Raw genomic sequence first — 21,031 nt, forward strand, 5'->3', positions numbered from 1 at the left:
CTTTCATGTTCATGTTTGATGTTCCACCAGACTCCCTTTAGAAAACCTCTCATTTTACTGCAGCCGGGCTCCAACCTGTCAGAGTTCATCCTGATGTGATGATGTGAAAGCAGACGCCATCATCTTCGTCATCATCATCATCATCATCACTGTGTGTGTGTGTGTGTATGTGTGTATGTGTGTGTGTTAATTAATCAAATAGAAGTGCAAGAAGAATAACACAGTTTTATTAAAATTTAATTTGGCTACATTTATTCGAGCATGGTCATTTCCAAGAGAAATTAAAAATTCAATAATAATACTTCATACATTTCAGGAATTCCTTCATCATCATCCTCATCATCTTCAGTCCTTCGTCTCCTCAGTGGGATGAATAAAGTGGATGTAACTCAAAAATACAGTGTTTTCACAATAATCATCGTATCAAAAGTTCCCCAAATTTAGAATTTCCAGTAGTTTCAAAGGAAAAAAACAAAACAAAAGGCAAAACATTTGACATTTTCCAAATAGCATGAACGCTCTATTCATATTTTCCTCCAATAGTCAATGACAGAAACATTTTTACTAAAATATATCTATTTGTGAGGAACTCGAATACTGTACACTACAGTATGAAATAAATAAAATTAGGAAATATAAAATGACTCACATAAATAAAATGGTAAATTCTCAAATAAAAACAAAATTGAATTTGTGTTGGAAAAGTCAACAAAAACAAAAAATACTGAGAAAAGAAATACTGTCATGGAACAAAAAAGAAGATAAAATTGCACAAACATTTGTAAACTACCAAACTGCCGTCTATCTATGTAACACTGACGAATGAAAGGAGGTGCAGAGGAAACAGGTGATGCACTGTACAGGGATGGCACTTTGCAGAACAAACAGGTGAACAGGTTTGCATATAAGGCTTTCTCTGGAGAAACAATTCAACACACAAACAAAAGCTCCGTCCTTTTTATTTTTATCTTTCCTCTCCTTTTTAAGACTTACATCAACATTTTATTTTGAAAATCACACAGGTTTAAATGTTCCTTCACATACAGAACAGAAATCCGGAGGCCCAAAGTCGTGTGGTTAGTTTGCAAAATAATCAAACAGGATCCAAATAAAAAAGGTCACAGTGAAAGGAGACACAACACAAACAACAACACCGACAGGAAGTGACCGCGTGTTCCAGGCTTTTTTCCCTCTTCTTTTGTTAATTATTTTTGTTTTATTTTGTAGTGATTCGAGGAGTCGAGAAGTGCAATTTCCTGATGCGGGGTTTGGAACACGACGAGACACAGGAAGTTAAGAACATTATAGCACCACACAGCTTTTAGGCCTTTATAATACTGTACATTAAAAACAGCTTCACTTCTCATAATGATAATCATTACTACTTCTTTTATTTCTCTTTTTTGCATAAAGTGGATCTTTAAACAATCCCACCGGCTTCATGACGTCGTCGTGTCTTCGGTTGAAGACTGAACAGAAATGATTTGAGCAGCATCATAATATTTATATATTTCATAATATATAACATTAATATTTTATTAATTAGACTGAAGGAAAAGCACAGATGATCATATTTTTGATGACAGAGCCGCCTTGGGTTTCATTTAGAACTGATATCTGAACTGTGTGCCAAACATCTGGGACGTTTGATTTATTTACCTGCAGAACTTTAAAGTTCCCTGTAATTTAACAAACAACCTGAATGTAGAGATTAATCAGAATGAAATCATATCACATTGTTGTTTTGGTGATCAGATGTTTTTCTGATTAAACCCTTTAAAGGTGCAGCAGCCTGATGAATCTCTTTTGCTAAATATTTGACGTAGTGCCGGGCTAGTTCATGAACCACTGTAGCTGGAGAGCTAACCGCTACCTTTTTAGCCAGGAACATGCTAGCAGAGTTAGCAGAGCGGTTAGCATCTGTTCATCAACTAGCAGCTAGAAACCTGAGTGTAGTTTACATGATTTTACATCTTTAGTCGTTACTAAGTTGAGTTACACTGCTAATAAACGTTAGCATTAGCTGCGTAGTTAAAATTAGCCAGCTAACATGGTAGCTAACGGTAAAAACAAAAGAAAAGGACTTTCAGCTAAGTTTGCGTTTGTAAAGTGTCTTTCATTATGTTTTAGGGTTATTTATTGTTAATGTAATATTTCAGGACTTCACAGAGATGATAGAACCAAGTTAGATTCAAAGAACCTTAACCTGATGGGCCTGTAGTTCTAGATCACAGTGAGATAAACGATGTCTGGCTCCAATCATTTGTGTTCAGCCCTTCAAAATAAAAGCGTTCTTTGTCTCTCCATCAGTCCTCCTGGTCTGACTTCCCGTCCCTCTTCCCGTCTCCTGAGCTCTCGTCCATCAGCTGCGTCGTGTCCGTCTGGCTCCTCATGTCTCCTTCCTCCTCCCCCTCCTCTACCTCCTCTCCTTCCCTGAAACTTGCCTCCCGTCTGTCTGCCACCTCCTCGTACGTCTTGTCCTCCTCCCTCTCCTCCCGTCCTCCTCCCTCGCTGCCGTCCCTCAGGATGGTACCGTCCTCCTGCTGGTCCTCGGGGTCCGAGTATCCTAGCGGGCCGAGCCCCTGGAGGTAGGCCCTCCTCATGAGCAGCTCGGTGGGCTCCAGGCCTCCTGCTCCTCCTCCTGCTCCTCCTCCTCCCCCCTTGTCCCTGGCCTCCCTCTCGGCCGCCTCGCGCTCCTCCGCCTCCCTCTTGCAGTAGGAGTAGCGGTGGTTCATGTGCTGCGAGTACGAACCCGAGTGGGAGAAGCGTTTGCCGCACTTGTCGCACTGGTAGGGTTTCTCTCCGGAGTGGAGGCGCGAGTGTTCAATGAGGTGGTGTTTGTGTTTGAAGGCCTTCTTACAGATCTGACACTGGTGAGGACGCTTCCCTGGAGACACACAAGGAGGAGCAGAACAGTCAGGAGGAGGAGCAGAACAGTCAGGAGGAGGAGGAGGAGAGTCAGGAGGAGGAGCAGAACAGTCAGGAGGAGGAGGAGGAGAGTCAGGAGGAGGAGCAGAACAGTCAGGAGGAGGAGGAGGAGAGTCAGGAGGAGGAGGAGAACAGTCAGGAGGAGGAGGAGGAGAGTCAGGAGGAGGAGGAGGAAGCAGAACAGGGAGGAGGAGGAGGAGAGTCAGGAGGAGGAGGAGAACAGTCAGGAGGAGGAGGAGGAGAGTCAGGAGGAGGAGGAGAACAGTCAGGAGGAGGAGGAGGAGAGTCAGGAGTCGAGGAGGAGGAGGAGTCAGGAGGAGGAGGAGAACAGTCGGGAGGAGGAGGAGAGTCAGGAGGAGGAGGAGAACAGTCGGGAGGAGGAGGAGGACAGTCAGGAGGAGGAGAACAGTCGGGAGGAGGAGGAGAGAGTCAGGAGGAGGAGGAGAACAGTCGGGAGGAGGAGGAGGAGAGTCGGGAGGAGGAGGAGAACAGTCGGAGGAGGAGGAGAGGAGAACAGTCAGGAGGAGGAGGAGAACAGTCAGGGAGGAGGAGGAGAGTCAGGAGGAGGAGGAGAACAGTCGGGAGGAGGAGGAGAGTCAGGAGGAGGAGGAGAACAGTCGGGAGGAGGAGGAGAACAGTCAGGAGGAGGAGGAGAGTCAGGAGTAGGAGGAGGCGTCATAATGGATGAATATTTGTAGGAACACTGTTCCTACACTACAGACTCATCATCATTAAACAACAAAGGTTTGTCTTCAGAACAACGTTATCAATAAAGTTCAATGAAGGATTTGAATCTTGAACTAAAATCACGGATCAGAGATCAAACGTGATGAAAGACGTTAAAGGAGCTCCATGAGATATTCAATCAATAGTGCACGTTAGTGCATGAGAGTGTGCATGTTAGTGCATGAGAGTGTGCATGTTAGTGCATGAGAGTGTGCATGTTAGTGCATGAGAGTTATGTGCATGATGTTAGCCTGTTAGTGCATGTTATGTGCATGTTAGTGCATGAGAGTGTGCATGTTAGTGCATGAGAGCGTGCATGTTAGTGCATGTTAGTGCATGAGAGTGTGCATGTTAGTGCATGAGAGTGTGCCTGTTAGTGCATGAGAGCGTGCATGTTAGTGCATGAGAGTGTGCATGTTAGTGCATGAGAGCGTGCCTGTTAGTGCATGAGAGCGTGCATGTTAGTGCATGAGAGTGTGCATGTTAGTGCATGAGAGCGTGCATGTTAGTGCATGAGAGCGTTCATCTCTCTGCTCTAGAGGTTACAGCTGATAACATCGTCCAGAGCGACAGCGTTGTCGTGGAAACGCAGCACCCATCCTCCTGTTCCCCTCAGGCTAGCTCTGTTAGCTCAGTTAGCTCTGATAGCTCAGTTAGCTCTGTTAGCTTTGCTAGCTTTGTTAGCTCTGTTAGCGCTGTTAGATAGATATCTAGCCGCCTCGGCCGTCGCCATGTTGAGAGCCGTTGAGAGTCAATAGAATGCTCCCGATCTATTAAGCACCTTTAAAGGAACCGTGTGCAACATGAGTGTTCTAGTTAGTGTTAGAACCAGATCTAAACCTGAAGAGGAGCAGGGATCCTTCACTGCCGTAACACACACACACACACACACACACACACACACACACACACACACACACACACACACAACACACACACCAACACACACACCAACACACACACACACACACACACACACACACACACACACAGTAACACACACACCAACACACACACACACACACACACACACACACACACACACACAGTAACACACACACACAACACACACACACACACACACACACACACACACACACACACACACACACAGTAACACAAACACCAACACACACACACACACACACACACACACACACACACACACACACACACACACACACACACACACACACACACACACACACACACACACACAACACACACACACACACACACAACACACACACACACACACAGTAACACACACACACACACTCCTGGATTTACTACGTCTTCCATACGAGTGATAATTTCTTCCATCTGACTCTGAACACGACGCTTCAGGCTGCTGAACGACGTCCAAACACAAGTCCCACGCACACACACACTCACCAAAACACAGCTTCACACCGACAACAGCAACACACACACAAACGCACACACACACACACATACACATACAAAGCATGCGCGTACATGGACAGTCCTCACAAACACACATGCAGGCAGATCGTAGCCACAAATAGACCGGAACGACTGTAACATCCACCATCGCTGGCATGGGTTACTGTAACACACACACACACACACACACACACACACACACACACACACACACACACACACACACACACACACACACACACACACACACACACACACACACACACACACACACATCTAGAATGAGCGAGACGGTGGGTTCCTGCTCCGGGTGTCGGGGGGGCGGCCCTGGATGATGAAAGCCAGAGAAACGAGGTGGATCAGGTCTCAGTTCTCAGGTGAGACGTCGGCTCGTTTCCACCAAACTTCTTCTGAAAACACGGTTCTGTTTCTGAACAGGGTTCAGTGGATTTGTGTCATCCACACAAAGTCCCCTCGAGAACGTTAAAATGTACAAAACGTTTTTAAGTAGAAATGTTCCCCTGATTCCTCCAGAGCTCTCAGAGATATCAGTGTTCTTTAAGAACGTTCAGTGGGTTCTATAGTTAATGCATCAGAGGGTTCAGGTTGATGAAGAGACCTGATGGTTCCATCAGTCTTTAAGGAGGTCGATCATCGGTTAGTGTTTGGACCAGACACATAGATGAACTCTGTGTTCTTGTTTCTACATTCAGGGTTCAGAGTTCACTGAGATGTTTACTCATTCTACTCATATCACACATCTGTTTGTTTCCACGTGAAGGATGTAAACACCACCGTCTCTCTGCTGTGATTAATAATGAATATTTCCTTTTGATCTCTCTCTCACACACATGCACACCTCCTCCTCCTCCTCCTCCTCCTCCTCACACAAACACATCACAGGCTGAATGAGGATATTCGTGGCGCTGCATGTTTATGTAACGGTCTCTCATGTGAGATGACCCCCCCGCTGAAAAGAAAGGAACATGTTAACGCTTCACAGAGATCAAAGAGGAACCGCAGACAGAAGGACAGAACTACAGGTGAGGATCTACGTGACCGAATCAAACCAAAGAGGATGAAACAAAAGAGAAGGGGGGGGGGGGGTAAAAAAAGAAGTGTCCAAATGTTATATATACCTGTGTGCTCATATTTGTGTCTTAGGAGGGAACTGGTCTTCTGGAATGTTTTGTCGCACAAGTCACACGCGTACATACCACTTTCAGTCTTCTTCATCTTCTTCCTGGACAGCAGCGAGTCGCTGTCTGTCAGGTCGTCCAGGCCCGACAGATAGTCCGCCGTCCCGTCCAGCAGCTCCCCCTGAGACACAGACACACATTCAATACGTCTGATAATCCCACACCTGTTAGCTCCATGCTCAGAGACACCTTCTGGTCCGACCCCCCCACAGCCTCCATGATCCCAAGTCTGGACAGAGCTTAAAGGCCCAAACTGGGTAAGTCCCTTCATCCAGGGGACACTTAAACCAGGACATATGGGACGAGGAGGTATCGTGTTCACAGATGAAGACAGAAAGTAGTTCATCCAAGACCAACTCATCATTCCGCCACCAAAAACCAAAAAGGAAGGAACTCTCATCACCAGAACTACAACAAAACAATCTCACCCAACCTCCAAGAGTATCTGTTCTGTTCTGAACCTTCTGACTGCACCTCACCACCTCACTGAGTGTTACAGAGGTCCAGTCTTCTGAACCTTCTGACTTCTTGCTGTTTTTGGCTCAAATGTTGAGGTTGAAAGATGAAAACAGAAGTCGACGGGGTCACGTGGCCTTGGAGTTCAGGCTCTGATGTGATTGGATCTAAATCTACTGAAGAGCTTCTAACGGACCGTGTGCTGAGTTGTTCTGCCCCCCGACCTAAACTGAACCAGACTCTAACCTGGTCATTTAGGTTTAGACAAAAGACAACATGTAGATTGTTCACTGGTTTTACCTGGAAGCCTGGTTTCCGTTGGTACTTTCTCCTCTGCTGCATTTCAGCAAACGTGGCTGCCTCGGTGGCGTAGGTGTAGGCCATGTGAGGCAGGAAGCTCATGGGGTCCAGTCCTGGGTAGGACCTGAGACCCGGGATGGTGGCCTGGGCAGAAGACATGAAGGTGGGCGGAGGAAACGCTCCGTGAGGGGGCAGGGAGGTGTAAACGGGACCCCCAGCAAAGGGGTTAATCCCAAAGATGGGACTGGTGCTTTTCTCCAGATGGTGGAGGGAGTTCCCTCCACCATCTGAGCCCAGGACTTCTTTCTTGATGTTGACCAGATCTAAGGGCCGGGACACATGTTCTCGCCTGAGCGCCTCGCCGTTGCGCTGAATGGTAAAGCCGTTGGGCCTGTGTTGCTTCTCTCTCACAGACATGAGCTTCTGGGCCATGTGTTTGGGCAGTGACAGGTCCAGTGGTGTATCCCCGTGGGCATCTTCAGAAAACAGGCTGTTCGGAGTGTAACAGCTACTCACAGAGTTTTTGGAGGAAGTAGAGGAAAGGTTGAGGGGGGACGGAGTGTTGCTCCTCAAGTGGTCTAAGGGGTCTAGTTGTTTGTCCCCGGTTGTCTCCCTCTTGCCCTTGAACTGGTTGGCCTTTGTGAGTCTGTGGGAGGCGTCACCGTTAGCGTAGCCTCGGTGTAAATCTACGGTAGGATGGGACATGGGTGACCGGCTAAAGCAGTGGATGACATCCAGTCCGCCACGGTCAGGAGGGGGCGACTTCTTCCTCAGATGGCCTCCGTGGGGGTTTTGGCTCTTCCACTGGGCAAACCACTCCTTGACGAACTCTTGAGGAAGGCCGACAGCAGTGGAAATCTTGAGCAGTTCCTCCGAGTTGGGCTCAGTGTTCATGGCAAAGTAGGCCTTGAGCACCGACACATGGTCCTTGAAGGCGTTGATGGGACTGGTGGCCTGCTCGTTAGTGGACTGCTCACCAGGTATCGCCTCCCTGCCTCCAGAAGGACGGCTGTCGGTCGGCTGCAGGACTGCTTTGATCTCCTCGTTCATGTTGCACAGGTAGCGCTCGTGTTGATGCAGCGGGATCGGCCCGGTGAAGTTCTCCTTGCAGTACTGGCAGGAGAATGGCAGGAACTGGTTGTGGCCATCGTGAGATTTCTCCTCACCGCTGAGATCCGTTGAGTGGTTTGGCTTCTCCTTCTTGATGTCCATTTGCCTCTTGGAGTCGTCGATCAGACTCTTGGCCTCGTTGACCTTCTCCAGCGTGTAGTCGATGATGCTCTTCGTGGGGCTGCCATGGCCCACCACCTGAAAGCCGGCCTGGGCCAGCCTCTGCTCCTCCATCTGGGCCCCCAGCTCCCTCATGTAGGCCCTGAGCTTGGAGATCTCCTCCGGGTTCCCATCCATCTTCTGCCTGCACACTGTGTTGTCCACAATCTGAAGCACCTTCTGCACCTCGCTCAGGTTGTTCCCGAAGGAACCCGAGAAGCCCAGCAGGGGAAGGTCCAGCCCCAAGCCCCCAAGATGTTGGAGGGGGCTCTGGGAGGAACTGTGGACCCCCAGTGGGCTTCCACCACGGCTGTTCAGGTAGACCCCCGATCCCCCAAATCCGTGCTGAGAGGCCATCAGCAGCCGGTACTCGTTGAAGTCGATCGGCTCGGCTTTGATGTTGAGTGGACCCTGTTGGTCTAGAGGGCCGAGCGGGCGCCCGTTTTCCAGTTTGTGGCGGAGCTGTGCGAGGGCGGGGCTTCCGGGCGATGAGGTCGTGGAGTTGGGGGAGGAACCCGGCTTGCCGTTATTTCCATTGCGCACTCGTCCGTTGACGGCAATCAGGCCGATGCATTTCTTGCTGCTGATGTGGGAGCTGTAGGAGCCGGAGTGGGAGAACCGCTTCTTACAGTTGGAGCACTCGTACGGCTTCTCACCTGCAACACAACACAGAATGTTTAGAACCTGATTTGAGATCTGATGAAAACATTTTTATCTGGTAGTTCAGGATAAAACAGCAGATTGGACAGTTTACTACTTTTGATTTGGCAGATAAAATGGTTCCGTAGAACTACCTAGTAAAAGTCAGGATGTAGTTCAATGGGTCGCCTTCCGCTCCTCAACGATGACATTAAAGTTCATTACAAAACGTATGAATTTAGTTTCGTCTGCTACGTTTGGTCCACACCTTGTAAAAGTTTGGTGGGTAGAACGTTAGCCATGCTAGCAGTACGGATGCTAATGTGAGTCTGTCTGTCTGTCCACCACGTTGGTTCAGACTGAAATATATATATATATATATATCTCTCTCTATATATATATATATATATATATATATATATATAGAGAGAGAGAGAGAGAGAGAGAGAGAGAGTATTATTACTTTATTCCATTTAACTTTTCCTCTATGTTTCAGTTATTGTAGCAGAATGATTTGACATAAAGTGTCAACGTGAACCCATCACTAACAGGATCAGTGTTGTTGAAGGAAAAGGTCAAAGATAAATGAAGTCATGGTTGATTCTGTTCACAGAAACGTTGTTTTATTGTTGAGCTGTGATGAACTGCTCTAATGTGAAACAGGTGATGAGTCATCCAGCAGAAGGTTATGATGATATGAAGACGACTCACCGCTGTGAATACGGAGATGCTCCTTCAGGTGATGTTTGTACTTGAAGGCTTTTCCACACTCACTGCATTTGAACTTGCGGTTTCCAGCTGCTTCGCTGAGCGGCGGCTGCAGACAGAGAACAACAGATTAAGTTGAGAGGACGAGTGGGAGTCGCTGAGCAGAGAGGGATCAGACGAGAGCGGAACAGAAGCTCGTATGTAGAGAACAGATCTGATATCAGAAACACGTTGTGAGAAAGCGTGTGGGCCGACTGTGTTCTAGTGTCGCTGCTCATTCCCCTCATGAGAAATGCAAATAGAGATAAACAAAGGGAACGCATAGAGAACACATAGAGATGATGCTGGGGAGAACCCCCCCAGTAGAGAACGCATAGAGAACACATAGAGATGATGCTGGGGAGAACCCCCCCGCATAGTAGAGAACGGGAGAACCCCCCCATAGAGAACGTAGAGATGATGCTGGGGAGAACCCCCCCCCCCCAGTAGAGAACGCATAGAGAACGTATAGAGATGATGCTGGGGAGAACCCCCCCCCAGTAGAGAACGCATAGAGAACGTATAGAGATGATGCTGGGGAGAACCCCCCAGTAGAGAACGCATAGAGAACGTATAGAGATGATGCTGGGGAGAACCCCCCCAGTAGAGAACGCATAGAGAACGTATAGAGATGATGCTGGGGAGAACCCCCCCCAGTAGAGAACGCATAGAGAACGTATAGAGATGATGCTGGGGAGAACCCCCCCCCAGTAGAGAACGCATAGAGAACGATAGAGATGATGATGCTGGGGAGAACCCCCCCCCCCAGACTAGAGAACGAGATGATGAGAACGACTGTATAGAGATGATGCTGGGGAGAACCCCCCCACCAGACTGTAGAGAACGTATAGAGATGATGCTGGGGAAACCCCCCCCACCAGACTGTAGAGAACGTATAGAGATGATGCTGGGGGGGAGGGTTAGATGAAAACATGAAACAACAAGGATCTCTGAAATATGGAAGTAAGTATTTATATTATTATTATGTATTCAACACTATTCGTGTTCAGGTTGTGATTACACAACTGTTTTACTAGTACTTTACAATATATATTGTGTACTAATAATTATACCTGCACTACATATTATATACTAAAACTCTAATACTTATACCATCACTATATATTTTATACTAATATTTATACCTTCACTATATATTTAATACTAATACTTATTCCTGTACTATATATTTAATACTAATACTTATTCCTGTACTATCTATTTAATACTAATACTTATTCCTGTACTATATATTTAATACTAATACTTATTCCTGTATTATATATTTAATACTAATACTTATTCCTGTACTATCTATTTAATACTAATACTTATTCCTGTACTATATATTTAATACTAATACTTATTCCTGTACTATATATTTAATACTAATACTTGCTCTATATATAGTAACTGCTGTTATTTATATTTTATTCTACTCTAAAGATGTATTAAATCAGCAGCTTTGTACTTCCTGTGTGGTCACAGTAGTACACAGTAGTACACAGTAGTACACAGTAGTACACAGTAGTACGCAGTAGTTTAGGTATTAAAGAAGGTTCTGATATAAAGCAGTGGATCATGTGACGGACGTGATGGATCTCTTTAACAGTTTAACTCAAAACACGTACACAACTAAACAGGCACTTAAAGTCCTTTGGGGATTAGGGTTTAGCAGAGAAGAGACCATCTGCTGGGGGGGGGGAGTTCAGGTCTGAAGACCGGGAGCTCCTCTGAGACGCTGATTCGAGGTCCCCTCTGACCTCATTATGATCAGTGGAGTCAGTGGATCATGAGGGTCAGCGTGAAGCGTTTAACTCGGCCGGTCATTAGATTACCGTTAACACCCTGAACTGTGTTCACACTGAAACCAGACCAGAGATACAGGTCTGAGGACCAGACAGAGGACTGAGGACCAGACAGAGGACTGAGGACCAGACAAAGGTCTGAGGACCAGACAGAGGAACCAGGACCAGAGTGAGGACCAGACAGAGGAACCAGGACCAGACTGAGGACCAGACAGAGGACTGACAGCTTTGATCTATAAGATAATAACAGCTTCATTTGGGGCTGCAGATAAATATTGTTTTCATTGATTAATGGTCTTGTCTATAAAATGTATTTTTAAGAAGGAAGGTGAGACATGACGAAGATAAACTGTGGAGCATCCTGAGAAACTGAAACCAGCAGATGATTGGTCCATCTTCACCTCAGTGACTGATACTCTTTATGTCTATCGACTCGTCAAGTCATTGGCACCAAGCCAACCGGTTCGGATCAAAAGTGACTTATGGAGTTCCTCAAGGCTCCGTCCTCGATCCTCTGGAGATATTTGTATGTTCTGCTTTATTTTAAAGCACTAAAAATAAACTCTGTGTCCAAACTGTTCAAACTTTATTTAAAATGTTGAGGAATGCGTCTGAAACGATGCAGAAGTCTTGTTTTAAACTAAACTCAAAGAGGATCAGCAGTTTAGTTTGAGTTAATGAAACTCTTCCTCTGCCGTCATGTGACGGGACTCTTGAACAGAACCATTGAAAGAGGAGGCGGGTCTCAGGTGAGCGTACCTGGTCTCCTGCCGGTTGGTGCGTGGTCATGTGACGCTCCAGCTGTGCTCGCTGTCCGAAGCTGTCGGCACACAGCGGGCAGCAGAAGTTCTCCTCGCTCCTCTCGTGGCGATACTTGATGTGTTCCTTCAGAGACGACAGGCGCTTGTAGCCGCGCTCGCAGTACGGACAGGTGAGCAGCTGGGCGAAGGCGTCAGGTGTACCGGACAGCAGCTCTGAGCACAGACAGAGAGAGGTCAAAGGTCAGGGCTCGCTGCTGCTTTAAGGACTACAACACAACGTATTACTAATCAACTTAACATTAGTGCTGTATTGTTTGTCTGCTTTTATTTATTTCATGAAGTCATTTAGGACATAATACTATATATATGTATATACATACAGTATATGTGTATATATACACCCATATATATATACTGTATATATATATATGTGTGTGTATATATATATATCAATATACACATATACATATATATTAGACTTTGACTGTCTGATGACTCGTCTCACCGTGCTCGCTCTCGTCCTGACCACTGGCTTCGGGCGTGCCCTGTCGCGTCACCTCCTCCGGGGCTTCTGGGTAAATGACGGCGGTGTCGCTGCGCTGCAGGTACTCGGCGATGGTTGCCGGGTGACCATCTCCATCCTCAAGTTTGCGTTTCAGGAAGTACTGGTCCAGTTCAGAGACGCCGTCCAGTCGCCTCACTGATCACAGGAAACATGTGTGATTATATACATATTTATATATATTCATATTTATGATGACAACATATAATATGGACTGTTGTTGTGGTTGTTGTGGTGGTCACCTATTCTGTTTCCTTCTGGACTGACAGCTTCATACTCGTCTTTCCTGTCGTCTGTTAAAAGAGAAAACATATTTACATTTAGTCATTTTATCCACATCCTGCTCCTCCTCCTCCTCTTCCACCTCTTCCTCCTCCTCCTGCTCCTCCTCCCTGACACAGTCTGAAGGTATTTTGCTGATATTGGGTTCGTTGGAGATGATCAATCCTGATCAGAATCGATCACCGGCGATCGCCGCACAATGCATGCTGGGTAGATTTGTGTCCGACTTGATCCCGACTCTGATGTCATGAACACGTGTTCAACGATGACCTCAGAGAGCGAGGCGGCTGCAGGTTTTAGAGCTGACTGCATGGCCCAGTGCATGATGGGAAACGCCTGCTGTCTCCTGATCAAAGAGCTGATTGGCTCTTAGTTTTGACAACAAACACCACGTTTTGTAGAAAATTCTTATTTTCTGTGTAAATGTAAGATTGGACGCTAGATTGTTGACTAGTGGACTCATGTTGTGCAATGATGAGGCTTATAATAAACTACAGGTAGTCTACAAACGCAGTCTATAAACTACAGGTAGCCTACAAACGTAGCCTATAAACTACAGGTAGCCTACAAACGTAGTCTATAAACTACAGGTGGCCTACAAACGTGGTCTATAAACTACAGGTAGTCTACAAACGCAGTCTATAAACTACAGGTAGCCTACAAACGCAGTCTATAAACTACAGGTAGTCTACAAACGCAGTCTATAAACTACAGGTAGCCTATAAACGCAGTCTATAAACTACAGGTAGCCTACAAACGTAGTCTATAAACTACAGGTAGCCTATAAACGCAGTCTATAAACTACAGGTAGCCTACAAACGTAGTCTATAAACTACAGGTAGCCTATAAACGTAGTCTATAAACTACAGGTAGCCTACAAACGTCACCAACATGAAGTAAACGTTTCAATGACTTCCTGTGTTTTCATTGAAGGCTGAACACTGTTCCTCTTGATCGCATTTTTTTTTCAGCGCCCCCTGCTGCTGCTGCTCTCGTCCACTTTAGAGGCGGAGTCAACTCCAACGAAATTATCGAGTGAACCGATTGTGTCGCCTCCTCATGTGACTCCTCCTCTTCCTCCTTCTCATGTGACTCCTCCTTCTCCTCAAGGGACTCCTCACCAGGAGTCAAACTATCATAAGCTTCATTCAGCCCTTCAAAGGAGGAACGCACCTCCTCCTCCCTCCCACTACCACAGAGAGGGAGGAGGGGGGAGGAGGAGCGCTGACTCCCCCTCCATACTATAACCCCGAGGGGAAAAGGGGAATAAATAAATATGTAATTTTAGACTTCTGGAATAAATAATGAATAATTTCATCTGAAGAAAGAAATGATTTAAAAGAGTTTCATTTCATTTCAACCGAGACACAACATACATATGTATATGTGTGTGTGTGTGAGGACAACTGAATGTTCGGACAAAGAGTGAAAGTAAAAGAAACAAGGTGAAGTCAATCAGACACAAAGGAATGTATATGTACATAAATATATATATAAATACACACACATGCTACCGTAGTGACCATGTCGTGGACTCACCGCTGCCGTTCAGGTCTCTGTTGGTCTCGTCTCTGAGTCTCCAGTGCTGATGGGGGTCCTGATGTCCCTCCTCCTGGTCCCGGTAGGACAGCAGGGCGTGGGCAACCCGGGGAGATGCCTCCAGTAGGGGAACACCGGCCGGGCTGCCCACCTCTTCATCCTCTCCTCCTCCTCCTCCACCTTCTCCTCCACCTCCTCCTCCGTCTCCATTAACGAGGCCGTTGTCCTCAGAGACCAGAGTCCTGTCGTCCTCGTCTGTCTCTGAACCCGTCTCCACCACATCCTCATAGTTCAGCACTGAAACACAGACACCAGCACATGTTAGACCCAGACCAGGAGGAGGACCACGACTAGTACTACTATTACGCTGAACACACATTGCAGAATGCTTTGCACCTAGTTAGCCTAGCTTAGCATAAAGACTGTAAACGGAGGGAAACAGAGTCAAAACAACAGGAAGTTAAAATAAAACAACTAAACACCAAAACATGAATAATTAAAGAACAAGTTCTTCACCACGCTGTGAAAGTATTACGGACGTAAACAAGCTCATCGTCAGCAAAGTGAAGGATTTAACAGAAAGAGGTGCTTTCAGAACCACGTGGATCCACTAGAACCCTGACACCAGCTGAGGACTGTAGGGATGGGGGGGAGGACCAGAGGTTCTTATAGAAACCTAATATAGATTATAATAGAGGTTCTAATAGAGGTTCTAATAGAGGTCATAATAGAGGTTCTAATAGAGGTCCTAATAGAGGTCCTAATAGAGGTCATAATAGAGGTTATAAAAGAGGTCCTAATAGAGGTTCTAATAGAGGTCATAATAGAGGTTCTAATAGAGGTCCTAATAGAGGTCCTAATAGAGGTCATAATAGAGGTTATAAAAGAGGTCCTAAAAGAGGTTCTAATAGAGGTCCTAATAGAGGTTCTAATAGAGGTTCTAATAGAGGTCCTAAAAGAGGTTCTAATAGAGGTCATAATAGAGGTTCTAATAGAGGTCCTAATAGAGGTTATAAAAGAGGTCCTAATAGAGGTTATAATAGAGGTTCTAATAGAGGTCCTAAAAGAGGTTCTAATAGAGGTCCTAATAGAGGTTATAAAAGAGGTCCTAATAGAGGTTCTAATAGAGGTTCTAATAGAGGTTATAAAAGAGGTCCTAATAGAGGTTATAATAGAGGTTCTAATAGAGGTCCTAAAAGAGGTTCTAATAGAGGTCCTAATAGAGGTTATAAAAGAGGTCCTAATAGAGGTTCTAATAGAGGTTCTAATAGAGGTTCTAATAGAGGTTCTAATAGAGGTCCTAATAGAGGTTATAAAAGAGGTCCTAATAGAGGTTATAATAGAGGTTCTAATAGAGGTCCTAAAAGAGGTTCTAATAGAGGTCCTAATAGAGGTTATAAAAGAGGTCCTAATAGAGGTTCTAATAGAGGTCCTAAAAGAGGTTCTAATAGAGGTCCTAATAGAGGTTATAAAAGAGGTCCTAATAGAGGTTATAATAGAGGTTCTAATAGAGGTCCTAATAGAGGTCCTAATAGAGGTTCTAATAGAGGTTCTAATAGAGGTTCTAATAGAGGTCGTATATCTGAGGAGGCTGAAACTATTTCTGCTTATTTTATCTGCTGCCAGTCTCAAACTGTAAACTTTAAACTCGACATGGTGCGTTCAGGAGCATAAATACAACTGTAAACTTTAAACTCGACATGGTGCGTTCAGGAGCATAAATACAACTGCAAACTTTAAACTCGACATGGTGCGTTCAGGAGCATAAATACAACTGTAAACTTTAAACTCGACATGGTGCGTTCAGGAGCATAAATACAACTGTAAACTTTAAACTCTACATGGTGCGTTCAGGAGCATAAATACAACTGTAAACTTTAAACTCGACATGGTGCGTTCAGGAGCATAAATACAACTGTAAACTTTAAACTCTACATGGTGCGTTCAGGAGCATAAATACAACTGTAAACTTTAAACTCGACATGGTGCATTCAGGAGCATAAATACAACTGTAAACTTTAAACTCGACATGGTGCATTCAGGAGCATAAATACAACTGTAAACTTTAAACTCTACATGGTGCGTTCAGGAGCATAAATACAACTGTAAACTTTAAACTCTACATGGTGCGTTCAGGAGCATAAATACAACTGTAAACTTTAAACTCTACATGGTGTGTTCAGGAGGATAAATACAACTGTAAACTTTAAACTCCACATGGTGCGTTCAGGAGGATAAATACAACTTATCATGGTGTGTTCAGGAGCATAGATAAAGCTCTACATGGAGCGTTAAGTAGCATAAATAAAACTCTACATGGTGTGTTCAGGAGCATAAATACAACTGTAAACTTTAAGCTCTACATGGTGCATTCAGGAGCATAAATACAACTGTAAACTTTAAGCTCTACATGGTGCGTTCAGGAGCATAAATAAAGCTCTACATGGTGCGTTCAGGAGGATAAATAAAGCTCTACATGGTGTGTTCAGGAGCATAAATAAAGCTCTAAATGTTGTGTTCAGGAGCATAAATACAACTGTAAACTTTAAACTCTACATGGTGCGTTCAGGAGGATAAATACAACTTATCATGGTGTGTTCAGGAGCATAGATAAAGCTCTACATGGAGCGTTAAGTAGCATAAATAAAACTCTACATGGTGTGTTCAGGAGCATAAATACAACTGTAAACTTTAAGCTCTACATGGTGCGTTCAGGAGCATAAATAAAGCTTTACATGGTGTGTTCAGGAGCATAAATAAAGCTCTACATGGTGTGTTCAGGAGCATAAATACAACTGTAAACTTTAAGCTCTACATGGTGCGTTCAGGAGCATAAATGAAACGCAGCCTTCCTCTGTGTCGGCTCATATCTCTATAACATGATCTTTGTCTGCAGCTCTCGCCTCCCGACAACTGCACAACAGGTGCAAATTAAAAAGGGGAGCCACGGTGGGCCGGGCAGAAATCTGCTGACCTGGGCTGAATACCAAGAGTGGGGGTGGGGGAGGGGGGTCGTGGGACAAACTGGGCTTTAATAAGAGGTGTGACCAGCAGGATTTAGACGGTAAAGCCCTCTGTGATGAGAGGCAGCAGAGAAAGAGCTGAAAAGTGAGACGTGAATGCTCGTTGTGTGGTCGAAGGTATGTGAGCCCCCCCAAACACCCCCCCCCACTGCTATTGTGCTGTTTGCCTTTTGGCTGAAGGAATCTGACCTGAAGAAGAAGAAGTGTTCACATCCTCTGCTGTTTGATCCATATATATATACATATCCATATCCATATGTATATAGATATGGATATCTATATATATATATATATGTTATATATCAATAAATACTAGATGTCTGATGAACAGAGAAACTTTAAACACATTAAAATATAATATATGTAAAAAGTTCAGGAGAACGTTGACGACATGACGATTAAAAATCAACTCAGCGAGAACAAGAAGCCAACTCTTATTTCTGAATCAGGAATCAGTCCACCTTAAACCTGTGTGTGTGTGTGTGTGTGTGTGTGTGTGTGTGTGTGTGTGTGTGTGTGTGTGTGTGTGTGTGTGTGTGCGCTGTGATTGGTCGGTTGGTCGCCGTGGCGTTGGTTTGACCTCCTAAACAAAAGCCATTCACAGCGCTGTTTGCCCGCCGGGTCACATGACTCTGGCAGAGAGTGGCAGATGTCACCGGGGGCAACACAGCCGTCTGAAAACACCGTCCACCATTTTGTGCCTCCACACACAAACACACACACATACACACACACACACACACACACACACACACACACACGCACACGCACAAACACACACACACACGCACACACACACACGCACACACGCACACGCACAAACACACACAAACACCTTCAGCTCCTTATTGTTGGACCTGCTGATCTCACAGAACCGTCCGTCCTTTGTGTCCATTCAGAGAACGAGGACAAAGAACAGAGAGGACGACCCCCCCGACCAGGGCGTTTACAAAGACACATTAATCTCCTCCCTCTCTCTCCTCCCCCTCCTCCCTCTCTCTCCTCTCAGCTCTTCATCCTCTCCTCTGCTACGACCAACAACACCTCCAGCTGTTCATGAGGAGGTGAGTTATTCAGTCAAAACACTGGAACCACTTCCACTTCAACATCACTTCAAAAGAACATAAAGTCAGAACACTGGAACCACCTCCACTTCAACATCTAAAGAACACAAAGTTTAACATCTAAAGAACACAAAGTCAAAACACTGGAACCACCTCCACTTCAACATCTAAAGAACACAAAGTTTAACATCTAAAGAACACAAAGTCAAAACACTGGAACCACCTCCACTTCAACATCTAAAGAACACAAAGTTTAACATCTAAAGAACACAAAGTCAAAACACTGGAACCACCTCCACTTCAACATCTAAAGAACACAAAGTTTAACATCTAAAGAACACAAAGTCAAAACACTGGAACCACCTCCACTTCAACATCTAAAGAACACAAAGTTTAACATCTAAAGAACACAAAGTCAAAACACTGGAACCACCTCCACTTTAAGAACGAAGAACACAAAGTCAAAACACTGGAACCACCTTCACTTTAACATCTAAAGAACACAAAGTCAAAACACTGGAACCACCTCCACTTTAAGAACGAAGAACACAAAGTCAAAACACTGGAACCACCTTCCTTTAACTTAAAGAACACAAAGTCAAAACATCTAAAGAACACAAAGTCAAAACACTGGAACCACCTCCACTTTAACATCTAAAGAACACAAAGTCAAAACACTGGAACCAAAGTCAGAACACTGGAACCACCTCCACTTCAACATCTAAAGAACAAAGTCAAAGTTTAACATCTAAAGAACACAAAGTCAAAACACTGGAACCACCTCCACTTCAACATCTAAAGAACACAAAGTTTAACATCTAAAGAACACAAAGTCAAAACACTGGAACCACCTCCACTTTAACATCTAAAGAACACAAAGTTTAACATCTAAAGAACACAAAGTCAAAACACTGGAACCACCTTCACTTTAACATCTAAAGAACACAAAGTCAAAACACTGGAACCACCTCCACTTTAACATCTAAAGAACACAAAGTCAAAACACTGGAACCACCTTCACTTTAACATCTAAAGAACACAAAGTCAAAACACTGGAACCACCTCCTCTTTAACATCTAAAGAACACAAAGTCAAAACACTGGAACCACCTCCACTTTAACATCACGTCTAAAGAACACAAAGTCAAAACACTGGAACCACCTCCACTTCAACATCTAAAGAACACAAAGTTTAACATCTAAAGAACACAAAGTCAAAACACTGGAACCACCTCCACTTTAACATCACGTCTAAAGAACACAAAGTCAGAACACTGGAAAGAACACAAAGTTTAACATCTAAAGAACACAAAGTCAAAACACTGGAACCACCTCCACTTCAACATCTAAAGAACACAAAGTTTAACATCTAAAGAACACAAAGTCAAAACACTGGAACCACCTCCACTTTCTAACATCAAAGTTTAAATCTAAAGAACACAAAGTCAAAACACTGGAACCACCTCCACTTTAACATCTAAAGAACACAAAGTTAAAGAACACAAAGTCAAAACACTGGAACCACCTCCACTTTAACATCAAAACACTGGAACCACCTTCTAAAGAACACAAAGTCAAAACACTGGAACCACCTCCACTTTAACATTTACTTTAAGAAAGAACACAAAGTCAAAACACTGGAACCACCTCCACTTTAACATTTAAAGAACACAAAGTCAAAACACTGGAACCACCTCCACTTTAACATCACAAAGTCAAAACACTGGAACCACCTCCACTTCAACATCTAAAGAACACGAAGTCAAAACACTGGAACCACTTCCACTTCAACATCACTTCTAAAGAACATAAAGTCAGAACACTGGAACCACCTCCACTTCAACATCTAAAGAACAAAAAGTTTAACGTCTAAAGAACACAAAGTCAGAACACTGGAACCACCTCCACTTCAACATCTAAAGAACACAAAGTCAAAACAGTGGAACCACCTCCACTTCAACATCTAAAGAACACAAAGTCAAAACACTGGAACCACCTCCACTTCAACATCTAAAGAACACAAAGTCAAAACAGTGGAACCACCTCCACTTTAACATCTAAAGAACACAAAGTCAAAACACTGGAACCACTTCCACTTTAACATCACGTCTAAAGAACACAAAGTCAAAACACTGGAACCACCTCCACTTTAACATCACGTCTAAAGAACACAAAGTCAAAACACTGGAACCACCTCCACTTCAACATCTAAAGAACACAAAGTCAAAACACTGGAACCACTTCCACTTTAACATCACGTCTAAAGAACACAAAGTCAAAACACTGGAACCACCTCCACTTCAACATCTAAAGAACACAAAG

General features: G+C 44.6%; 1 protein-coding gene across 1 annotated transcript; it reads right to left on the reverse strand.

Moving 5' to 3' along the window:
* Nucleotides 1-212: 212 nt before the first annotated feature.
* zeb2a (zinc finger E-box binding homeobox 2a) lies at nt 213-16,278 on the reverse strand. The gene is made up of 9 exons (XM_054614809.1): nt 16,272-16,278; nt 14,624-14,920; nt 13,045-13,095; nt 12,746-12,940; nt 12,239-12,453; nt 9,636-9,741; nt 7,017-8,941; nt 6,201-6,381; nt 213-2,887 (listed from the first exon to the last, which is right to left on the reverse strand). Exons 1-9 carry the CDS (start codon nt 16,276-16,278, stop codon nt 2,307-2,309), a joined length of 3,558 nt encoding a protein of 1,185 aa, XP_054470784.1. The 3' UTR covers nt 213-2,306.
* Between the last annotated feature and the right edge of the window lie 4,753 nt (nt 16,279-21,031).

The sequence above is a fragment of the Anoplopoma fimbria genome, chromosome 16 (genome assembly GCF_027596085.1).
Source record: "Anoplopoma fimbria isolate UVic2021 breed Golden Eagle Sablefish chromosome 16, Afim_UVic_2022, whole genome shotgun sequence".
Taxonomy (NCBI): domain Eukaryota; kingdom Metazoa; phylum Chordata; class Actinopteri; order Perciformes; family Anoplopomatidae; genus Anoplopoma; species Anoplopoma fimbria.